The 22,101-nt window shown below is 45.4% G+C and overlaps 1 protein-coding gene across 6 annotated transcripts in view; it reads right to left on the bottom strand.

The window, feature by feature from the left end:
- Positions 1-22,101, bottom strand: part of FBXO25 (F-box protein 25) — a 491,440-nt gene that overhangs the window by 231,673 nt on the left and 237,666 nt on the right. For all 6 annotated transcript variants that reach the window (XM_085610798.1, XM_085610797.1, XM_085610802.1 and 3 more), the window contains one exon: positions 2,821-3,005. In XM_085610798.1, the coding sequence (XP_085466924.1) occupies positions 2,821-3,005 (185 nt within the window). The remainder of the gene's footprint in view (positions 1-2,820; positions 3,006-22,101) is intronic.

The raw sequence follows: 22,101 nt of genomic DNA, 5'->3' as shown, positions 1-22,101 counted from the left end.
AGTAGGGAGGAAACTGTACATACAATAGGTCACAAAGTATGTACGCACAGCAAGGTAACACAATTAGAGAGTTACCGGACAAAGTCAAGTGAATAACTACTAGGCCCAGCTTTAATTTCCTTTACGCTTACATAATGTTGTATAATATCGCATTGTACTTGTTATGAGAAATTCCCAAAATTATGCTATTATCCCATGTTGTGTAATTATGTCATTTGCGGTAACAATTTATTTTTTGTGAAAGAAATGTGCTGTGTCCAAAATAAACGCGAGGATGCATTTCAGCCTTTAAAAAAAAGCAACAAATGCGGTTTTGCATTTCACATATTTTTCCTTAATTGTGCGTCTTTACACAAAAGCATACCACCCAAGCTTCGAAACACCTCTAAGAACTGCAACATCAGGAAACTGACATCCAAAGTTCTGTACCGAGACAGCCCCAGTTCTGCCGCCAAAATATTCTCAGCACTGAGATTTTCTTGTTCAACTTTAAGTCCCGCTTTGGCTGGATCCTAATTTCATCCTGAGGTTTTATAAAAAAATTACGAGGAGTTAAGAGTCAATGTTGTACTTGTCTGGAACGGTTATATTCACGAGTTAAGTATTCATAGAGTACTGGGAAATCATTCTGTCAAGTCTGTAAAAGGCAATAGATGCCCCAAAGCATCCATGTCTTCCAAAAATACGACTCAGCCTAATCACCTTTGTGGCATTATTTCAACATGTAAATCATTTTTACTCACTGCTTATGTGAATCTCTACTTTTAAAAATAAGTATTAAATAATCAATAAGTACAGTAGAATGACCAAATTAGCTAAAAGAAATAGGAACAAAAAGATACGAAACTCATCTTGCCCGCATTCGATATTGACTGCATGGATGAGATCTTGACTTTATGGTAGATTATGCAGTATCAGCATTTACAAAAAACCAAAAGGTTTTTCATTTTTACCAATATATTAAAAACTAGTTCCAACATTAAAAACAATATATTAAAATACATTACATTTTAACTAATATATTTGCTACCATAAAGTATTTGACGAGGATGGATGTAAAAGACAAAAGTAATGATGAAAGAGGTTTCACTCATTCTTCTCATGGTGTTGGTTTGCATATGAGTGTTTACTAGTTTCAGTAGACAGCCAGAAGCTGAAAGATGCTTCTGGCTCAGGATAGGAGCCGTGTTGGTAGACCTAAGCATGATATTGTTTCATGGAAGAATGTTTTTGAGCCCAGTTCCCTCTGCAACAGCAACGCAGGACCCGTACCTTTTCTCAACCATTCTTGCCTAGTTTAATGAGTTCCTGGAATTCATTGTTCCGGCTGGTTCAGGAATGTTTGTTTAACCTAGGCAGAGCAATATTAAGTTGCTTCAAACTTGCAACCAATAGATCCACATTTGTTTCTTGCAGGAAAAAATGCTCGTTATACTACTCCTGTCCTTTTGTAGACCAGATCTCTAAATTCACCAGTCAACTACCACTACCATTACCATCTTTTTCAGAACTTCTGCTCTCATTTTCTTATCAGTACTTAAGTGTTTAAGTACTGATAATTATCCCAGGATAAGGACTTCTGGCATGGAATTCCATGTTTCACAACTCTTTACAAAAATCATATGCTGTTCCTTTCCCCAATCCTTTCCTCCACCACCTCCTCCAACTCTGAGGAGCTGCAAGGCGTTTGCTGTCTGCTGGGAAAGAGGGCCTTTGCTTCAATGGACACATCCTTCCAGCTCTCTCCTTTTTAGGTCTCGCACATGCGCAATCTCGCTGGCGAGGTTTAATGATTTGAGATATTTTTTGTAAAGGGCATTAAGCCCCGCCCCTCTTTTCCATTGGCCAGCATCACCGTTTATGCTAAACGGTGGCCAGCCATTGGAAAAGAGGTGTTTGTGACGTTTTCATCCGGCTTTCTGGGCCGTCCCATTTGGACAGGCTCATCTGCCTTCCTTCTGCCGTGAAAGCTTTCTTATCTTTATGGGGCCATGTGTTTCAAACACATGGCCCCATAAAGAAAAGAAAGCTTTTGCGACGGACGAAAGTGAAAGCAGACCGTGCTTGTTGGCATCGCTGCCACTTTTCCATCCTTTGACTCAAGTTCCCTTGCTGCCCTGACTGATGGAGACTAAATACTATAACTGTGTATATTATGGAGTTTAGGAGAATATGAATGTGAGCTGCCATCAATACATTAATAGTATTGATACATTTTTGTTTCAAATTAAATTGTATGCTATACATTGTAATCAAAATCCCCAACTTATCACTTTGACATCTTCAACTAAAAAAATATTTTTGTAAGCACAGCGTCGTAATTAAAAGGAGCATAAAAGTACATGTTTTCTGGTTATTCCTCCTTATAAAATGCATTGGTGTTGGCAGGGCATACACACGTGATATATTTATGTACAACAAATCTAAACGGCAACTATCGACAAGATCAATAGCTAGCCTGACCATCTAGTAAAGATGCTGGCCTCTTGAATCAACTCTGTACACCTCATCACCATCACTTTTCACTCAATATAATTTTAAGACTACTGCACTTCTTATTTTTTCAGCATTATACTTATTTGGTACCATGTGTCAATATGTACATATTGTTTTCATAATTTTTCGACATGAAATATCAACATACCATCAATTTTAAAATAAACGCTGCTTCAATGAATGCAGTAATCAATACAATGGACAACATTAAATGTTAATACAAAAAACCTTACGTTACATCCTGAATAAGATGTGGCATTAAAATAAATGTTTTAAAGTATCCATCAGAGAGAAGAGTGTGCAGAATCACTATGAAAATCTAACCTGGGTCATCTGAAGGTTCATCATGTCTTGTTGCCACGTAAGGATGGTTTCTAAACGGCAAATCCACGTGTTTATGTTTCCAATCAGCGCAGATTTTCCAAATTCTCTGATCAGGATGCAAAGCGAGGAACTCAAATCTTTAAGAAGTTCCCTTATTTTGCGAGGATTCTGATGATCTTCCAGTACTGGGGGGGGGGGTCAAAAATGCTGCTGTTAGAAACAAAAATGCTTCTTTTTATTGAGACTCGGCTTTCACAGCTTCAAGGATCTCTAAAAAGAGATTCAGACAGTTGCAGACGGTAATTTTAGCAGGGAGGTGAACAGGGGGCCACACACGCACACGCTCTCACACCCATGCATTCACAACACTCACTCAAATACACATACATTCATACATAAACACACGCACCAATCATCAAAAAACTAAATTTACTTTCGCTTCAGCTCTCAGGGAGGGAAGACTTGGAGGTCTCAGCAGGGTTGGGACTGCGGCCTTCTCTTACTGGCTGACCTTGGGAAGGCAGAATACCCTCAACCGTCACAGAGTAGGATGGGGTCATTGAGACTGATGACCCTACCCCACTCTGTGACATTGTGTCACTGATTGGCACTAGGTCCTGGACACCTCAGGGCTTAAAACTGAAGCGCCCAGGTCCGAGGCACTCAGTGAAGGGGAGGCCCTCGAGACACTTCTGCCAGGCTAAGGAGGTCAAGCTCACAGGGCTATGAAATCCTCAGCCTGGCAAAACTCAGGCAGCCAGTGAAGTAAGTGACCCATTAGGGTCACCGGGTCACTCGCGACCACCTCTCAGCCTTCCATTCAAATGAAAAGTTGGTCAGACAGTAGAGAATACGAAACCAAAGTTATTTATTAGTCATACACTCGAGTGGAGTCCAGACTGACCAGCCTCCTTGGATTGTGGCAGAGGGACTGGAAATAAAAGATATACATTTCCAGCACCCCTAAAGACCCGCCCAGACTGGAATTTCCTAGTCTGGGCACTGATGAACACAGAAGGTACAGAAGGATGGGCTACAATCCTGAGACTGGGTACATGCTATCTTGGTTTCAAGGTTACTCTACCGGTGCCTGTCTCTCTGAGAGTGGGAGCAGGTCTACCTACTGGGAAAGGCATGCAGTGACATAACGATCTATACATTAGTGCAGCGAAGCTCAACCTTGAATAATAAAGAGAAAAAATCAAGGCTGTTTTCTGCTGAGGCAGGCAGTATGAAGCAGAAGCTCATTTTGGATCATGGTACTAAATGATGGCTGAATACAAAATGGTGCCGCAAATGATAACTTAACTCGCACAATGCTAGAAGGAGTCAATTAGACACATTTTTCAGTCCAACACCATGAGCCTTCACATTTTGCGCATGTCTAGTTGGCTGTCTGACCTGAACAAGAAGAGTGCCTGTCAAGCTGACCTTTGTTCAGCCTGACAGACAATGCTATTGTTGGGGGGGGGAAAGAGGGCGTGGCACTGCCACCCATACAGAAATGCCAATCATTGGGAAAAGCTTTCCAAACATTGTGTCTTACAGGCGGGAAGACTTTAAAGGCAAATGTTTTACAATCCAGAGTTAATATCAAAACAATGAAAATGCGATATAACTACGTAAAAGGTTTTACATTAAGCCATGTTTCGCCTTGCAACAACGCAGGGGGTCCCACGGTAATTATCTACATTATAGAACTCATCCTAAGATTCATTACCCAACATAGTGGCGCTAACTCTCCCGAACATGAACTATGAACTTTTATTCCATTTTAGAACTGTGCTATTTTCCTTTACCATTACATAAAAGCCTAACAATGATAATAGATGTGCTGTATTTCAAAGATGGACGTTGATGGGAAGTCCCAGGAGGCAGGTAAGTACATAACAGGTGAAGAAGTTACTTACCTTTGGTAGCGTTCTTTCTGGTAAAAACTAACAGCAGATTCCTCACCTTTTGAATATTTCCCCATGTGTCAGATGGGATCTGGAAAATCTTCAGCAGACCCACTGTGCAACGGTTGCTCCGCGACGCTGTTATTGTGCGCCGGATGTAACATGCACAAGCCTGTATTGGCACTAGCCATGCCTGCTGACATATGTTGCTTTCTGACCAGTCGTTGCCCTCTGATGCAGAGCCAATATCAGATTAATTGTGACCAGTGTGCCGATCTCTAAGCTGGAATCGTATTAGATGAAAGAACCCAGTTCACAGTACGGGGAGGAGGGTGGGTTGCTGAAAAATCTGCAGTTAGATAGAATCTCTACCAGAAAGAGTGTTACTTGAAGGTAACTAACTTGTTCTTCAAATATGGAATTCTAACAGCAGATTGCTTCTCTTTTGAAGAGATGCCAAAGCAGTACCTTCCAGGGGGTGGGTCTGTGTGCCAGCTAAAACCAAAAAATCCTGAACAGAGCAGGCAGAATGCCCTTCTCTGTAGACCTGGCTGTCCAAGCAGTAGGCTCACGTAGCAGAGTGCCAAATGCCCAGGACCCAGCAAATCAAAGAAATCATAAACAGGGATGAGTCCTTTCAATACATCAGGTTGGACCACTAATCAAAGCAACACCAAGCACAAACCTCATCGAATAAAATAAAATAAAACAACACTTAACAAACTGATCAAAGATAAACAATCATTTGATCAAAGTTGGATTGTATCTATTAGTTTCAGTACGTCTTTTCTATGAGCATTTTTAAGTTGAGTTTGTTACCACCACATACAGAACCCAGCAAAATTACAAACAAGCATTTGCAATGCAATAGGTCTCGCATTTGCGAGAGTTTCGACTATTGGCACTGTAAATGACAGTGCCTTTTATTTATGTTTTGAAAACCTGCAAGCGGTGCCTAAACACACACTTTGTACTTATAATTGTTGCTTATGAGAAGGCTGGCAGTAAAAGAGGTGCAGTTACTGCCAGCCTTGCTTTTTGTAAGCAACAACTATAAGTACAAAGTGTGTGTTTAGGCACTGCTTGCAGGTTTTCAAAACAAATAAAAGGAACTGTTATTTACAATGCCAATAGCTCAAACTCTCGCAAATGGAAACTGGAAACTGGCTTGTTTGCTTTGGCTGCTCGCTGGAGCCTAGCTTTGGCTTCCTATATTCAGGAAGGAGCCATTATCACTCATAGAACAGGCTGGTGCCAGAGAAGGGAAGGGAACATTGGCTTCCTGCGAAAAATCTGCGCCCATGCATTGATTTTTGTTACAAATTAAGCACTGATCTACCTAGCCTCAAGAGCCTCTGTTTGGGGTACTTTTTCACATAGGAAACTCTCACCCATGGAAATGAGTCCAAGGCATCAGGGTTGAGTCTTCAGACCCGTCTCCAACTGTAGGGGCTTCTGAGTGTTGTCTGCACACATTCGTAAACCGCCGCTGCTGCATGCCCTGTGCCAGGGGTCGCCATAAACAGGCCAACAAACTAATGACCAGAACTGTCGGCTTTGGAACTGGAGAAGCAGGTTCGAGTCTCGGCGTGGGGTGGGCCAAATACTTCATCTCCCCCGTGCCTACTTAAAATGAATGTGTCCTTGTGTAATGTAACCAGTGCTCACGTAAAGCACTCCACTACCTTCGGGTCGAATTTGCGCTATATAAATGTGCAAAAAAACAAGCGGCACGCGTTTGCTTCCAAGGGAGGGGGGAGACAGTGGGCAGCTGTGCATTTCTCGCTCATATATTCATTGGAAAGTAGAGTCTGCACGTCAAATGCATACAAAACACTTACATGCAAAGCACACTACAATATTACCGAGTAATGCGAGTATCTTCAAATAATACTTGAAATAGAGACAGCAATTTTCAGTCTGCAGCAAATAAAAAAAGTAAACACTTATAAACAGGCCAACAAACTAACGGCCAGAACTGCCGGCTTTGGAACTGGAGAAGCAAGTTCAAGTCTCGGCGTGGGCTGGGCCAATCACTTCATCTCCCCTGTGCCTACCAAAAATGAATGTGTTCTTGTGTAATGTAACTGGTTCTCACGTAAAGCGCTCCACTACCTTCGGGTGAAATGTAGATTTTTTTTTTTTTTGTCCTCATACATGCCACCAGATATTTTAAACTCTAGGTGGAAGATCCTCATACCTTCCACACTCTCCGATGTCCTTACCGCCCTTAACACAGTGTGTGGAAAAAGAAAAGAGATCTCCCAGAGGTAGGCTGTCATCGTGTCCGACTCCCATTCCCATTCACTAAACTGGGCCACCCTGGGAACTCGGGAGGACTGAACCACAAACCTCTGGCATAATCATAGGACCACCCTTAGTTTTTCAACCAAGCAACCAGGGCCGACCACACCCCCTCGGCGCTTGCGGCCTCACAGGCCATATCAGACTTGCTAACCATCATGATGTTTTTTAAACAATCAGCAAATCTTGGGGGGGCCTCTGATTTCCATTCTTTACATATTTCTCTTCTGGCTATCACTATCACATAGAATATAAATTGTGAGGCATAATTATTAATATTATAATTTGGTAGCAAACCGAAGAAAATCAGACTACAGGCCTATATCTTTATTGAATTCTGATTTAAAGATCTACTCTGGGATACTGGCCACGAGACTTGCTAAAATTATAAAAACAATTATCCACCCAGATCAAAGAGGGTTCATCCCTGGGAGGCAATTGAATGAATTAACATTCCAGGTGATCGGGGCAATTGATTTTGCGGAAGAGAGGGGGTTGCCATTAGCAATAGTCGCAATCGATGCGGCCAAAGCCTTTGATCAGGTTAATTGGGAGCATCTTTGGGCAACAATGGCCAGCTTTGGTTTTCCACAAGTTTATATAGAAGGGATCAAATCACTTTATCAGAGTCCGCGAGCTAAGGTCTTGGTAAATGGGGGTCTATCAGATTGATTTAACATCTTCCGCGGAACCAGACAGGGATGTCCTTTGTCCCCTTTATTGTTTGATATCTACATAGAGCCTTTTGTCTCTCTTATTAGAGCTGATCAAAAAATTTCACCTTTTAAAATAGCAGATTTAGAGCTTAAAACAGCGTTGTATGCGGACGATCTTCTGCTATATACTTCTAATCATACTGAGGCAATCCCTAGACTATTTGAATTAGCTGAAGAATTTGGACGGCTATCTGGGTATCAAATTAATAAGGGGAAGACTGAAATAATGGGGTGGAATAATTCAACAGGCATCCCGGGGGCCAGAAATAAAATCAGATACCTGGGAATTTATCTTACCCAGAAACTGACTGATATTCCTAAAATCAGTTGGCAGTTAGTCGTTAAGGAGATTTCTAAAACGCTATTAAAATGGGCCAATTTGCCACTGAATTTGTATGGGCGAGTCAATCTGGTTAAAATGACAATCCTCCCTAAAATAACTTTTTTGTTCAATGCTATTCCGCTGGCTTTCCCTATAAAAGGGTGAAATGTAGATGCCAATTTTCAATCTACAGCCCAGAAAAAAGTAAACACACGAAGCCCGCACGCAGCTCAGAATTAAGTAGATAATTATATGTCAGTACTCAGGGGGACACGCTATAATTTACGACCATTATCCCGGCGTGCCGAGCCACACGCTCCATCTTTCCACTTTTATGTTCTCATTTCTATTTTATTTCCCCCATGAGTGCAGCCGTGGTGGTTGCTAGGCACACATCTCGCAGACGCCCAGAACATCACAGCTTCAAATGCAAAGAAGACATTCCCAGCCTCCATTAAAAGGCAATAAGAAAACTCCCTCTACTTAAAAAAAGAAAGTGTTTGTTTAACTTAGGCAATGTGTTATGGAAGTGTTTTGCTCCACATCAACTGAAAGGTCCAGAAAGTCCTCATCTTTGCTGCTGACCTAGAAACAGAAAGGAAACAAGCGCTCGCCCTTGCGGGAAGGCAGCCACTGTTTATTTTTGCATCGCGCCCCCTCTCCTTTTGGGTCGGCCCATCTGGACTGGATTTCAACAGGCCTCCTTGAGATAAGAAACTGCTTCACGACAGTCGTGAAGCCGGCGATCCAGTCCGGATGGGCTGGACCTAAAGGCCAAAAGGAGGCAACAAGGAAGCCTAATTTTCAATGGAAGGCCACCGTTTACCATTAATGATGACGCCTTCCAATGAAAATGAGGGGCGGGACTTCAAGTCCCCTTCTGAAATGTCCTTCATCCCAAGAGGTCTCGCAGAACAAGCAGCGTGCATGTGCTACAACGCAGGTCTGTGAGACCTAAAAATACTGACAACGTAAATATCTCAAAATGGATAAACACTAAAATATGACATTACATAATATGTATGATGTGCAGTCCCTGTCTATTCATCACCGAAATACATTTTAGTTAGAATTTCAGGCAATTTTCAGAGAGAATTATGCAAGCTGTTCATGAAAAAAACAGTTTGATGTTTTATGTACGTAGCTAGTGTACCAGTTCTTCTTAGTTTACCATTGCTTCTATGGGAATTTATTTTTAGGTGATGTACACTCTTAACTTAGCCCAAAAAACCAAAAGGGAAATGGCAGTGGAAATCTTCATACTGCGGTAAAACAATATAGGTTGTTTGCTAAATGAGCCTGCCATAGGAAAGTCATAGGTTTCCCTGTTTGACCTTTACCCAAGATGTGTTGACAAAATTTGACCCTGGGTATGGAGTTTCCTCAGGACATGGGAACTGGTGGTGTGGGTCTATGAATCGGCTTAAACCAAAAATTCCTGCAGAACCGAGCAGCCGAAATGCCCTTCTTGGTGGACCTGGCTGTCCAGACAGTAGTGCCTTGTTAACATACGTGACGCTCATATAGCAGCCTGACAAATATCCAGAACAGACAACCCTGTACCCCAAAGCAGCGGTAGAAGCCTTGGTTCTGGTAGAATGTGCCCGCAAACCATCAGCACTGCTTTCAGACAAGTACGCAGAAGATCTTAATGCGGAGTACAATCCAGTGCAAGATGGTCCTTTTCTGTAAAGTTTTGTCTTTCTTTGCTTCCGTATATCCGGTAGAGCTGAGCGCCCACCTGTTGTTCTCTGGTACAGTCAATGTAGAAGCTTAGGGCCCTCTTCGGATCCAACCTTTGAAGTCGCTAATCCTCCTTAGTGGTGTGAGGCAGAGCAAAGAATGGTGCAAGACTAATGCTCTGACCAATATGAAATGAAGTCACTACCTTTGGAAGGAAGGCTCGAGTCTCCACAACCAGCATTCCGGGTAGAAAGTGGTAGAGGGCGGGTTAACAGACAGGGCCTTAACATGTTCACTCGCCTCACCAATGTTATGACGAACAGAAAAATTGTCTTGAGGTTTAGAAGCAAGAGAAACCAACTCTATATAGGCTCAAGGGGGACACACGAGAAAGTAAGGTCCACATTTAAAATCCCATAACATAAGAAGGGGGGTGGGGGGACATATATTGTATAACCCCTTTATAAAGCACATCACAGCTGGTGACTTGAACAATGAGGACTGGTCCGAAAACTGTAAAAAGACTGAAAGAGCTAACAGGTACCCTTTAATGGTACCCAAAATAAGGCTTTGCTGGGATAGGAACAAAAACAACAAAAATATGGAGTTTGTCATGGAGTGGGTCTATTTGTTTAGAAGTGAACCAGGCCCCAACCCTACCCCAAAGGCAGGCATTTACAGATTTTGTTGAGTGCTGCCTGGCTGCCAAGATTACATCAACAACTTCAGGAGGAAGGTCGAAGGTACTCAACTGTCGCTACTCAATCTCCAAGCATGGAGGCATAGATTGCACAGGTTGGGGTTCTGTATCCTGCCTGCTTCTGCAATAGAAGATACTCCTAAAAATACAGCTTAGATGCTCGTATGCAGGAGTTCAGGATACCATACTCTCCGTGCCCAATCTGGAGGCACTAGGATGATTTTGGCCTGGTCGGTCCCAATCTTCTTCAGAAGTCAGGGCAGGAGAGTTATCAGCAGAACGGTGTGCAGGATTGCCAAGTTCGGAATGCATCTCCGAGTTAGGGCCACCTTGGAAACTCCAATGTACAAAAGTGCTAACACTGCATGTTCTAGGAGGAGGCAAAAAGATTGAAATGCGGTTCCCCCAAATAGTGGAAAAGACCCTGCGCCACCTCCAGATATATCTGCCATTTATGATCCACAAAGTGCTGACAGTTTAGTTTGTCTGCTCTGGCGTTCAGTGAACCACCAGGTGGTGAGTCACCAGAAAAATCCTTGGTAGTCCAGCCACTTTACAGATACAAAGCCTCCTGGAACAGGGTACAAGATCCCCACCTAGCCCTGCTTGTTGCAGTACCACATGGCGGTGGTGTTGTCCATAAGCACTTGTGCCAGCTCGCCTTTGATGGAGGGCAGGAAGGCTTTCAACGCCAAGTGGATGGCTCTCAAATCCTGAAGGTTGATGTGGAGCTCGGCCTCCACTGGAGACCAGATGCCTCTGATCTCCATCTGTCCCTGATCCCTCCCTCCCCCCCAACCTAGAAGTGACGCATCTGTCACCACTTAGCATTCTGAGTGGGGTTAGGAAAGTGATCTGCCACGGACTCAATCATGGTCGCTTAGCCAATGAAGCAGATCTTTTGCAGTCTCCAATGAAATCTGGACCAGATCAGAAAGATCCCCTTAGTAATGTGCCTACTGGGACTTCAGATCCCACAGCAGAGCCGGCATATGCCATCGGGCGTGCTTGATCAGCAGGATACAGAAGGTCATCAGGCACCGCAGCCTCAGAGCACCCTCACTGAGACCCAGTACAGAGGTTAAAACATCAGGATCATAGCCCGAATGTCATGTGTACTCTGATTTGGGGGGGATAGGTGAAAATTGCATAGTGTATAGAATGGCTCCAATAAAGGGGTGCATCTGGGAAGTAGTCAGGTGTGACATTAGCATGTTGTTAGTGAACCCCAAAGATATTTGTCTTAGTCTGGAGATGGGTGACCACTGCCTGGGGTGAGCCCACCCGCAACAACCGGTCATTGAGGTAGGAGGAGACTGCAAACCTTGATTTCTGAAGATTTGCTGCAACCATCGCCATCACTTTTGTGAATACCTGAGGGGTCCTGGTGAGGACAAAGAGGAGCATGTTGCACTGAAATGCCCTCAGCCCACCATATATAGTGCCTGTGGGCCTGCAGAATGGGGATATGGAAATAAGTGTCCTGCAAGTCCAACACCACCATGGAGCCTCCAGTATCAAGGGCAGAAAATACCTGGGCCTAGGGGTGCATCTTGAATTTGTCCTTTTGTAGAAAGGAACTGAGAGGGCAGAGATCCAAGATCAGACAAAGGACTCTGTCTTTTTTTGGCACCGGGAAGTAGCAGGAATACCAACCACAACCCACTTTGGGTTTCGGCATCCTCTCTCCGGTTTCTTTGGCCAAAATATCCTGCACTTCCTGCTGAAACAAGGACAGGTGGTCCTCTGTCAGCCACTCCTTGGATAGTGTAAGGTGCAGCAGGTTTTAGATAATGGCAGGGAGTAACTTCGCAATACAATTTGCAGGACCAAATTGTCCAAAGTCATCGCCTGTCACTCTGGAAGAAAATGCTGGATCCTGCCTTCGACAGGGAGGCTGTGTGCCAGCAAGGGCATATTAAAGTTGATAGGGGGGTGCGTCAGCTGGAAGAACGGGGGAGTAGGCTGACACTGCTCTTGTTGTCCACATATTTGATGGGTGCCAAGGCCATGAAAAAGATTGAGGGGATTTCTGCATGGAATGGGCGAAACTGATGATGCGGCTCTTGCAGCAGAGCCGAAAGGCCTAGGGAACGTGCTGTGGCCCTCCTGTCTTTAAAGAGCTCCAGGGCTGAATCCCCTTTGTCCCCAAAAAGAGGGGAACTGTCGAATTGCATGTTCATAAGACTCACCTGTAACGTTCCCTGAAAACATGGTGGATAGTCTCAAGGCATGCATGTGAAGGACCACACTGATGCCTATAGCTCTGCTGAGTGAACCCGTAGTGTCCAGTGCACTCTGCAGTGGATAGTAAATTTGGCCACATCACGACCATGCGCCCTAATATAAGATAGGATAGCTCAGGCCTCCTCTGGAACCTTCGGGAGTACCTGAGACATGATGTCCGATAAAGACATGAAAATATCAGCGAAGAAGGCAGCAGCAATTGACAAAGTGGAGAACTAAACTCACCGGGGAGAAGACCAGTTTCCTAAAGTGCTCTAGTCTTTTGGATTCCCCATCAGGGGGAGTAGTGTGAAAAGAATTTGGCTGAACTTTGCTGGCCAATGCCTGTATCATGAGACTCTTAGGAGCAGGATGTTGTGTAAGGAAGTCTGGGTCACCCACAGCAGGGTGATGGTGCCTGACAACATGCAGATTAACAGGGTGACCTGAACTGGTCTTATGCCAGGCTCCCAAAAATGTTTAGTTAAGTGTATCATTAAAAGGCAAAAGGGGCTCACAAGTGGTTGAGCCAGGTTGAAGCACCTTAGTCAAAACATTGGTCATGACTTCATAGGTAAGAAACTGAAGACCTAGAACTTCACTGCCCTCCTCACAACCTTGGTGAAGGAAGCACTTTTTTCCGTGAGGAGGCAACACCAGTCTAGTATCTGGGGAGGTATTCAGACCAGTGACATCCTGGAGGTCATCACACAAAGTATCCTCCCAGTATCATAGCCGCTATTGTCCAAAACTGTATCCAATCCTTTGAGTAGAACATGAGCCCTTTCAGGGGGCAAGGGCACTGTGTCTGAGTTAGAAGGGTGGCTAAGCAGATATGGTACCGTTAAGGCAGCTCGCAGCCTTGGTCGAAGAGGCTTTGTCTAAGAATCAGACAGACTTATGGGTTGGCCATCTTCGTCCGGACATTATTGTGCCTGTATTGGTGGGTTCCTGTGTGGGTTGTGGCTCCAGAGAGGAAACTGGTACAGAGGTCAGCACAGAACCATGAAAAAACCCAGAGGATCTAGTTGGAACCAGAGGCAAACCCACCAGTAAATGTCCAGTTTGGAAGCCTCATGAGAACATGGGGTCCACATATGTGCCAGAGGGAGCCGGCAACGTGGGAAAAAGCTCTAGCATGGCTTCACCAAAGGCCGCAATTTGCCTGCATTGTCACCGAGTGTGCGGAAATTAAGGTTGCCATGGGAATCCATATAATCTGTGAATATATATAATACACTGCTCTGTCAAATACTGCCTAGTTCTTAACAGTTATGTTTTTTGCTCGATTTTGTATACTATGGTCACTTGATGTGCAGCTTCTATTACGTTTTCCTTTGTGGTTGCATTCTATGGCGGGGTTATTTTGCCCCTCAACTTGATTTGCCAACCACTATGCACCATGTGTCCCTTCCAGGGATTGTACTGTATATGCTGTGACACAAAACCTGAAATAAAAACCAGTAAAACAAGCATTTGCAATGCAATAGGTCTCACATTTATGAGAGTTTGAGCTATTGGCATTGTAAATGACAATGCCTTTTATTTATGTTTTGGTTTTTAAAGGCATTGTCATTTCCAATGCCAATAGCTTAAACTCGCGTAAATGCGAGACCTACTGCATTGCAAATGCTTGTTTCCTATTGCATTCATTGGCGACATGACAATAAAATACAGATTTAAATTTAGACACCTCAGATATTTCAAAAGATTCAGTTTGCCACATGTTGCATGACACACAGATAAGGGCACACGCTCACTTCCTTAAAGTGCAAAGAATTTCAAGTAACTACAATAGACGGATGTGTTAACAAAGTTAAGGGGTCCGGTGAAAATTAAACGTGTCTCCTTTAAACAAATAAAACCTTTTCACAATTTGTAGATTCTATGAAGATGCCTCTGTAATTCTCGCGGAAACAGGACAAGTGCTTGCAGCTTTCAAACAAAATATTCTATGCCTCACTCGGTAACAAAGAGCACATTTCCATCTGTGGCACACAGGCCTTTCATCCATCATAAATCAATGAAATAAAATGATTATTAAAAATACAAATTCTGTTCCTTCTGTGCAAAAATATTTTTTTTGAGGCACGCGGCTCATAAATAATAACCGTGGTTATAGTACAGCTTGAAGTCAGCTTTTGAAGCTAGCTGACAATTGAATATGTGATCAGACATTTTTATTCAATTCATAATATGTAAGATGTAAATCAAAAGCACACTTGTAGTGATGTCATGCGAAAGCTACCAGTGCTTTATAGTGCCGCTTTTTTTAGTTTTCATTGTTTTACCGGTTCTAGATTTCGAGTATTTCACGAAAGGTGTATTTTATCGGTGCTTTCCAGAGGTAACATTGCTCGGTACAATATGAACATACTGCAGGAGAGAAGCAGAGTTGGCTCTGCGTGTTGTACGCTGCCACTGACATGCAATCCAAAATCCAATCCTGGTAAAGACAGCTCGGCCATCCAACTTATCTAGGTCGGTAAATTGAATACCATCACATTCGACAGTAGTACTGCCTGTTAATTATATAGTCGAGATACCACAAAAGCGTGGGCTTTGTAAAAGAAATGCGAGACCTACGGCACTGGAATGCCTGCCGCCATTGTCCCGGCTGCTTACTGCAGGCACGACGCGCAGTGTGTGCAGGAGCCGAGTATGGTGTGTCTGCTGGGAGTCAGTGCCACCGCACAGGAGAAGAGTGCAGTGAACCCGTCATGGAGCAGCTTGGCCTATGCAGTTTCTGTAGGAGCCGAGTATGGTGTGTCTGCTGGGAGTCAGTGCCACCGCACAGGAGAAGAGTGCAGTGAACCCGTCATGGAGCAGCTTGGCCTATGCAGTTTGTGCATGAGCCGAGTATGGTGTGTCTGCTGGGAGCCAGTGCCACTGCACAGGAGAAGAGTGCAGTGAACCAGTCATGGAGCTGCCTGGCCTATGCAGTGTGTGCAGGAGCCGAGTATGGTGTGTCTGCTGAGAGCCAGTGCCCACTGTGCCGGAAGTGTAGGAGGAAGCGGGCGCACTGTGTCTGTCAGGAAGCACTGACCACTGCTCTAGGGGTACAGAAACTGAGTACACTGCATCTGTCACAAGCAGCGCCCGCTGGGGTAGGGGTGCTGCTGTAAGGCAAAATGGCTCTACCAGAGAGCAGCGTCTCCTGCCTAATGTGTTCCATAGCCAAATGTAGTAGGACTGCTGGGGACCGGCGCCCGCTGAGCTAGCAGTAATGGAGTTGAGTGGATCGTGTGTCAGTAAGCGGCGTTCACTGTCCCACCGAGAGCAAGGTCCGCTATGGTAGGGATGCTACTGAGGAGTTGGTAAGGGAGCCGCGTCTCACGCGCAGTGCGTGCGTCAGCTGAGCACAGTGTATCTCTCAGGGCGCACATACACTATACTAGGTGTGCTGCACTTCAGTGCGGTTTGTCTGCCAGGGAGCCACGTCTCACGCGCAGTGCGTGTGCCAACTGAGCACAGCGTATCTCTCAGGGCGCACATACACTATACTAGGTGTGCTGCACTTCAGTGCGGTTTGTCTGCCAGGAAGCTGCATCGACAGTGCACTGAGTCCCACAGGGGAAGGCTCAGTTGTGCCCTGTGAAGCCGAACGTAGCTGCGATTTTAGAACCAGACTCTACTCTCTGTACCACGTGCCATGCGTTCGAGTGCCGTACATTTCCGAACAGGGTGCAAATGCCGTGTGCGCATGTCCACCGGGCCTTCTTAGTGCACTTAGAGCTCACAGAGTAGGCTAACAAGGTTCCCAGGTCCATATGTTGTGTGTTGGTGCTCAGAGGTAAAGTCTCCGCTACGCTAAGATGAGCTTAATGTGGAGAAACCCTTAGGTAATCACCCTGGCTGTGGTGCACTTTCTGGGGTACAATCTCTAACCGGGGTCATGTGCAATATACCCCCAGTGGTGCAGCGCACGCCTGAGCTATACGCGTGGTTCCCAGTTCACTGCATGTTACAGGGAGTGAGACAGCATGCATGTGCATAGGAGTTAAGTGAAGTGCATATCCCGGTGTGCAGTGGCCTCTGCAATGCTCTGCAATGGAGTTGAATGTGGCATATCTTCCAGGGGGAGGCCTCTGCTATTCCATGTGCAGGTTAGTGCAGCGCCTTGCTTAGGGGATCGGTCTTCAATGCGCGTCCTGTCCAGTGTGACTCCATAATTTGAGGGCGCCGGGGGTAGTCCCGACAGAGACATCAGCTGCCTGTGCTCTGGCCGAGCCAGGAAGTGGTCCAAGCTTCTGTCTGACGAGACGGCTGTTCCTGCGAGTGCTAAATGAGAAGTGCTTTTGTCTAAGTGGTGAAAATTTACGGACAGCGGATTGCGGGCGGGGGGTGCAAAAAAACACGGACAACAGAGTGAGGGCGGGGGGCTCGATGCAAATCCTTACCTTTTTATACTGTTCGTGAAGCTCCCGGCGGATAGGAACAAAGCAAACCCTACTTGCGTACCCTGGCGGATTGAAAGTGGCATCGCCTGCTGCATGCCAAGTGTCCTGCTAAATTCCACTGCAGTGTAGCGGAGCTTGACTGAGGTGAGCCGTGGAAGGCTTACACTGAGTGTGGGGGGGCAGAGGGAGTGTGTGAAAATGTACAAAAGGCACAGACTCCTTTGCAGCAAGCTCGCACCGATTGTGTGCACATCTCCTGTACTAGAAAAGTGAAAGCGCGTCATGCGCGCCGGTCATGCGCGCGTTGTGCGAGCCGTACACGTGCACATCACCTGTCCGGGCAGAACGCCATTAAACTAGGAAAGTGAAAGCGCGCCGTACACATACACATTGCCTGTCCGCCCTTCGGGACGCAAAACCCACAATAGATCTCGCCAAGGCGAGCAGCGTATGCGCTACCTCGCTAGGCGAGACCTAAAACAGATTTGCCACAGGACCAGGACTGGAAGCTTCTTTGGAGAGGAGGAATGGCGGTACGGGACAGAATCCCACTTGTCCTCCTTGTGTCTTTTCTTGACTTACCCCAGGATTTAGACTGGCTCTGAACCTCGGTCAGGCGAAACTTGGAGTTTTGCAGTGCTTCGCTTTACACAACTTCACTTCCTGATCATGGATGGCCTTGGGGTGCATCAAGGAGCAGTGACTACAGACCCTGGACCAACCCCAGGCACCATAAGCATACAACTCGTGGGTCAGCCACAGACATTTGTTTGCGACATTCGCCTCACGGTTTGAAACCTGTACATTTAGGGGGGTGACATAGTGTCTTACACTTTGTAGAATTGTTTTTGAAAAAGTAAAAAAGACAATCTCAAAGAAACAAAGAGTAGCTCTGGATCAGCATCTGATGGAGAAGAAAGGAAGGAACTGATGTCAGCACACATGGGTGGTGCAGATACAAGGGTACTGCCTAAGATTTGCCAAATCCAATTGGATGCCTGGCAGAATATTCAATAGGTGAGGAATCTGCAGTTAGAATTCTCTACCAGAACCTTTATCAAGAAACAAGTTACGGGGTCGTGGCTTGATGCCGATGTAGACGGGAGAGGGCCTCGGAGCTCCGGTCTCGGAATCCCCTATCTGACAAGATCCTTATCCCGAGCACCTCTACAAAGTAGAGGAATTGTCAACTGAAGGACCCCGGAGCAGGACGCGCTGGGTCTGAGCAACAATTGGCAGCGGAAACCGAAGACTCGCGGCTGCCTGCAAGAAGACCCTGCAAAAAACGGCAAACAAAATGGTGGCAGCAGCGTGAATCAGGAACTGAAACCAGGGACGAGCGAACAACGGAGATACGGGGCGGCTCGTAAGAAGCACCCACCGTGGTGGTGGTTGAGGGCAGATACTAGAGGAAAGCAGTCGCTACAGCGGCATCGAGACAGCTGCATCGAAGAGCGGAAGGGATGGCACGGCAAAAGGCGGCAGGAGACACGCTGAGGGCCTGCATCCGGGTGAGATCATCTGGGAGGCCGGAGCAGATACGAACTCAGCTGATTGTAGAGGAGGGAGCGCACTAATGTTATGTTATGTTATGTTATTAAAGTTTATAAAGCGCACGATTACCTTACGGTGTCCTGGCGCTGAGCACCGATAGCCTACGCTGAAGGAACTAAAACTGAGAGAAAAACGATGTTTTAAGATTTTTCCTGAAAAAACTGAAATCAGAGGCATTTCTCAACATAAAAGGGAGTTCGTTCCAGATCTTTGATGCCCCATGAACAAAACTCCTTCCTCCCCAGTTAACCTTTTTGATGCAGGGTGTTTTCACTAGCTTAGCCCCGGCAGATCTAAGCATTCTGCCTGGGGTGTACCAGGAAAACTTGTCTATGAAAAACTCGGATCCCGTCCCATTCAAGGCTCTAAACCCTATACACGCGGCTTTAAAACGAACACTCAGGTGGATGGGAAGCCAGTGCAGTTTCTTCAAATCTCCTTTGACTGACACAGTCCTGGGAGTCCGGGTCAGAAGCCTGACCGCGGCATTTTGAATGACCTGCAACCTATTTTGATGTTGAAGTTGCATATTGACATAAAGGCCGTTACAGTAGTCAAGACGCGATAAAATAAGTGCAGTCACCACCGTGCGGAGACACCCCTCAGATAGATATTTCCTAATTTTTCTGATCATTCTGAGAACCATGGCACATCCAGATGTGACCCTGCTCACCTGGTCTCCCATGTTAAGTTTAACATCCACCACCACTCCCAAGTTTTTAGCTTTACTACAAGGTGTGGGGCAGAGACCAAGCGAGTCAGGCCACCAATCAGGTGTCCACATCCGAGGATTATTGCCAAAACGCATCACTTCTGTCTTAGCTGAGTTTAGCTTAAGGCAGTTAGCCGACATCCACCTGGAGATGGACACCATGCATTCAGAGTAGCGGATGCCCGTTTCCTTTTCAGCTCCCTCCATCACAGACAACACAATTTGCGTGTCGTCTGCGTAGGAGGTGAGCTGAAACCCAAAAGATCTAATAATGCCAGCCAGGGGTGCCACATAGATATTAAAAAGTGTGGGGCTAAGGAATGAGCCCTGTGGCACCCCGCATGGCAGGGAAAAAGGATCAGAGGTGTCACCGTTTAATTCGACAATTTGTGATCTATCCTTCAGGAAGGAAGCTAGCAGATTCCATGCTTGTCCTCCTATCCCGATCTCTGACAACCGATTAAGCAGTACCTTATGATGCACGGTATCAAAGGCCGCGGATAGGTCTAAAAGGATCAGCATCGCGTTCCTTCCTTTGTCCAATACCTCACAAATCTCCTCCGTAGATTTGAGAAGCGCCAGCTCAGTGCTATGATAAGCTCTGAAGCCATATTGAGAGTGATCAAGGGAATTGTTAGACAGAAGAAAGTCGCTAAGTTGTCTGTTAATGGCTTTCTCGAGCATTTTAGCTGGTAAGGGAAGTCTGGAGATAGGACGGTAATTGGATGGATCTTTAGGGTCAAGAGATTGTTTTTTTAATAGTGGAAGCACTGAGGCTTTTATCCAAGAACTGGGAAAAATTCCGGTGAGAAATACATCATTAAACAGAGGAGTTAAAACCCTACAAGTAATGTCTGCAATCAGCTTAATAATCCAAGTAGGACAGGGATCACTAGGAGCCCCTGATTTTGTATTGTTCATAAGTTTAATCGTGTCCTCTGTGTCCAAAGGATGATAATGATCCAGGATGCTAACCGGAGGCGGGGGGATATTGGTAGTAGGATCATTATTATTTTTGTTGACCAAATCTGACAGGGAGGAAAAGATACTTTCCACTTTTGACTTAAAGAATACGGCAACAGTGTTGCAAAAATCAGGGATAACAGGTACATTAGGTGTCCTGGGATTGGATAATTTAACGACCGTTTTAAAAAGCTCCTTTGTATCAGATTTCGCTTTCGTAATTTGAGAGGAGAAGTATTCTTTCTTAGCTAGCAGGAGAGATTGCTTATAGTTCACAATCGCTGATTTAAACACTATTTTATCAACCGTAGCATAGTTTTTTCGCCAGGATCTTTCAGCCTGTTTACATACTAATTTTTTATCCCTAAGCTCTCCTGAATACCAAGGAGCGGTGGGTAAGGCCCTTCTCGGCATCCATTTTCTTGGGGGTGCTGCGTGAAGACACGCATCTTTTAGCCAACTGTTATACACACACGTTGCTACTTCAGGGTCATGTGAAACTGTAGGCATGGAATCCATGAGGGAAGATTCAAGATGTTTAGCATCGATTTTACCCCAAGCCCTAGTCGTAATCTCCTTCTTATATTTAGGGCCGGTAGGTCCCCTCATAGCATACTTAAGTTTAAAAGTAACTACAAAATGATCAGACCAGGTAATCGGGAGGATGGAAATGTTGCCTAGGTCATGGTTATTTGAAAAAATCCCGTCAAGGGTGTGTCCTTTCTTGTGAGTAGGAGAGGAGACCAGTTGTTCAAGTCCACCTAGGGCCACAGTGTCGTTAAGCCTGGCTGTATCTGGATCGTCCAGATTTTCTAGATGAAAGTTGAAGTCTCCTAGCACAACACATGTTTGTTGACTCAAGCGTTCAACTAGTATATTCAACGAATTAAAAAAAAAATCGGTCTTCCCTCCAGGAGGGCGGTAAATTAAAATCCCTTTAAAAGGTTTGTAGAGTGCGGAGAAAATATTAAAAGACAGAGCCTCGCATCCGTGATCGTAAACAGGGAGGAAGTGAGGGGTCAGTGAATCATGATACATCACTGCAAGCCCTCCACCCCTTTTGAGAGTACGATCAAGAGAATAGCAGCAAAAACCGTCTGGAGTGGCTTTAACCAAGTCTGGACCTGAAGTACTGTCAAGCCACGTCTCCGTGATAAATGCCAATTTCATATTATTGACTTCCAAAAAGAGGGCACATTCAACCGAATGCTTAACAAGCGATCTGGCATTAAATAGGGCACATTTCAGGTTATTAACCCTTCCAGTGTTTTTATCCGCAACCTGAGCATTTTCCCTATGTCTAATAGGAAGGTTAAGCAACGTTGGAAGCGAGCTCAAACACTTGTTACACATTAAAGCCCCATAAGCTATTTCTACAGCATTAATTGCTTCAGGAATAGTGCCCAGAGACAATTTGTAAACCTTTGTCTACATGATTCCACATCTGTAGTTCCTCACCAGTATAAACATGGCTTCTACCTGGAGTAAGGGGGCCAGGGGGACTGGCCCTAGGCCCGGCCTGGGCGCGGACGGGCGCAGACGGGCAGTTTTTCTTGTACTGAGAGGGCGAGGAGTAGCAAAAGAGTATAAGGACCCCTGAAAAGTACCTGCGGTTGCCATAACTATCAGAGCAGCAGCAGACACCGACTGGTGAATCAGGAGAACACTGCTGACAGCGGTGGAGACCTGCCGAGCCCACAGTGAGGGGAGGGGACTGGACCCTGGATGTCAGAAGGGGTCAGGACAGGCAGGACCAGGAAGAGTGGGAACCGCGATGTGGTCAACGAAGTATTGAGCCCGGTA

The sequence above is a fragment of the Triturus cristatus genome, chromosome 6 (genome assembly GCF_964204655.1).
Source record: "Triturus cristatus chromosome 6, aTriCri1.1, whole genome shotgun sequence".
Lineage (NCBI taxonomy): Eukaryota > Metazoa > Chordata > Amphibia > Caudata > Salamandridae > Triturus > Triturus cristatus.
The sequence above is the reverse complement of the archived record's forward strand: the minus strand, read 5'-3'. Positions and strand labels throughout refer to the sequence as shown.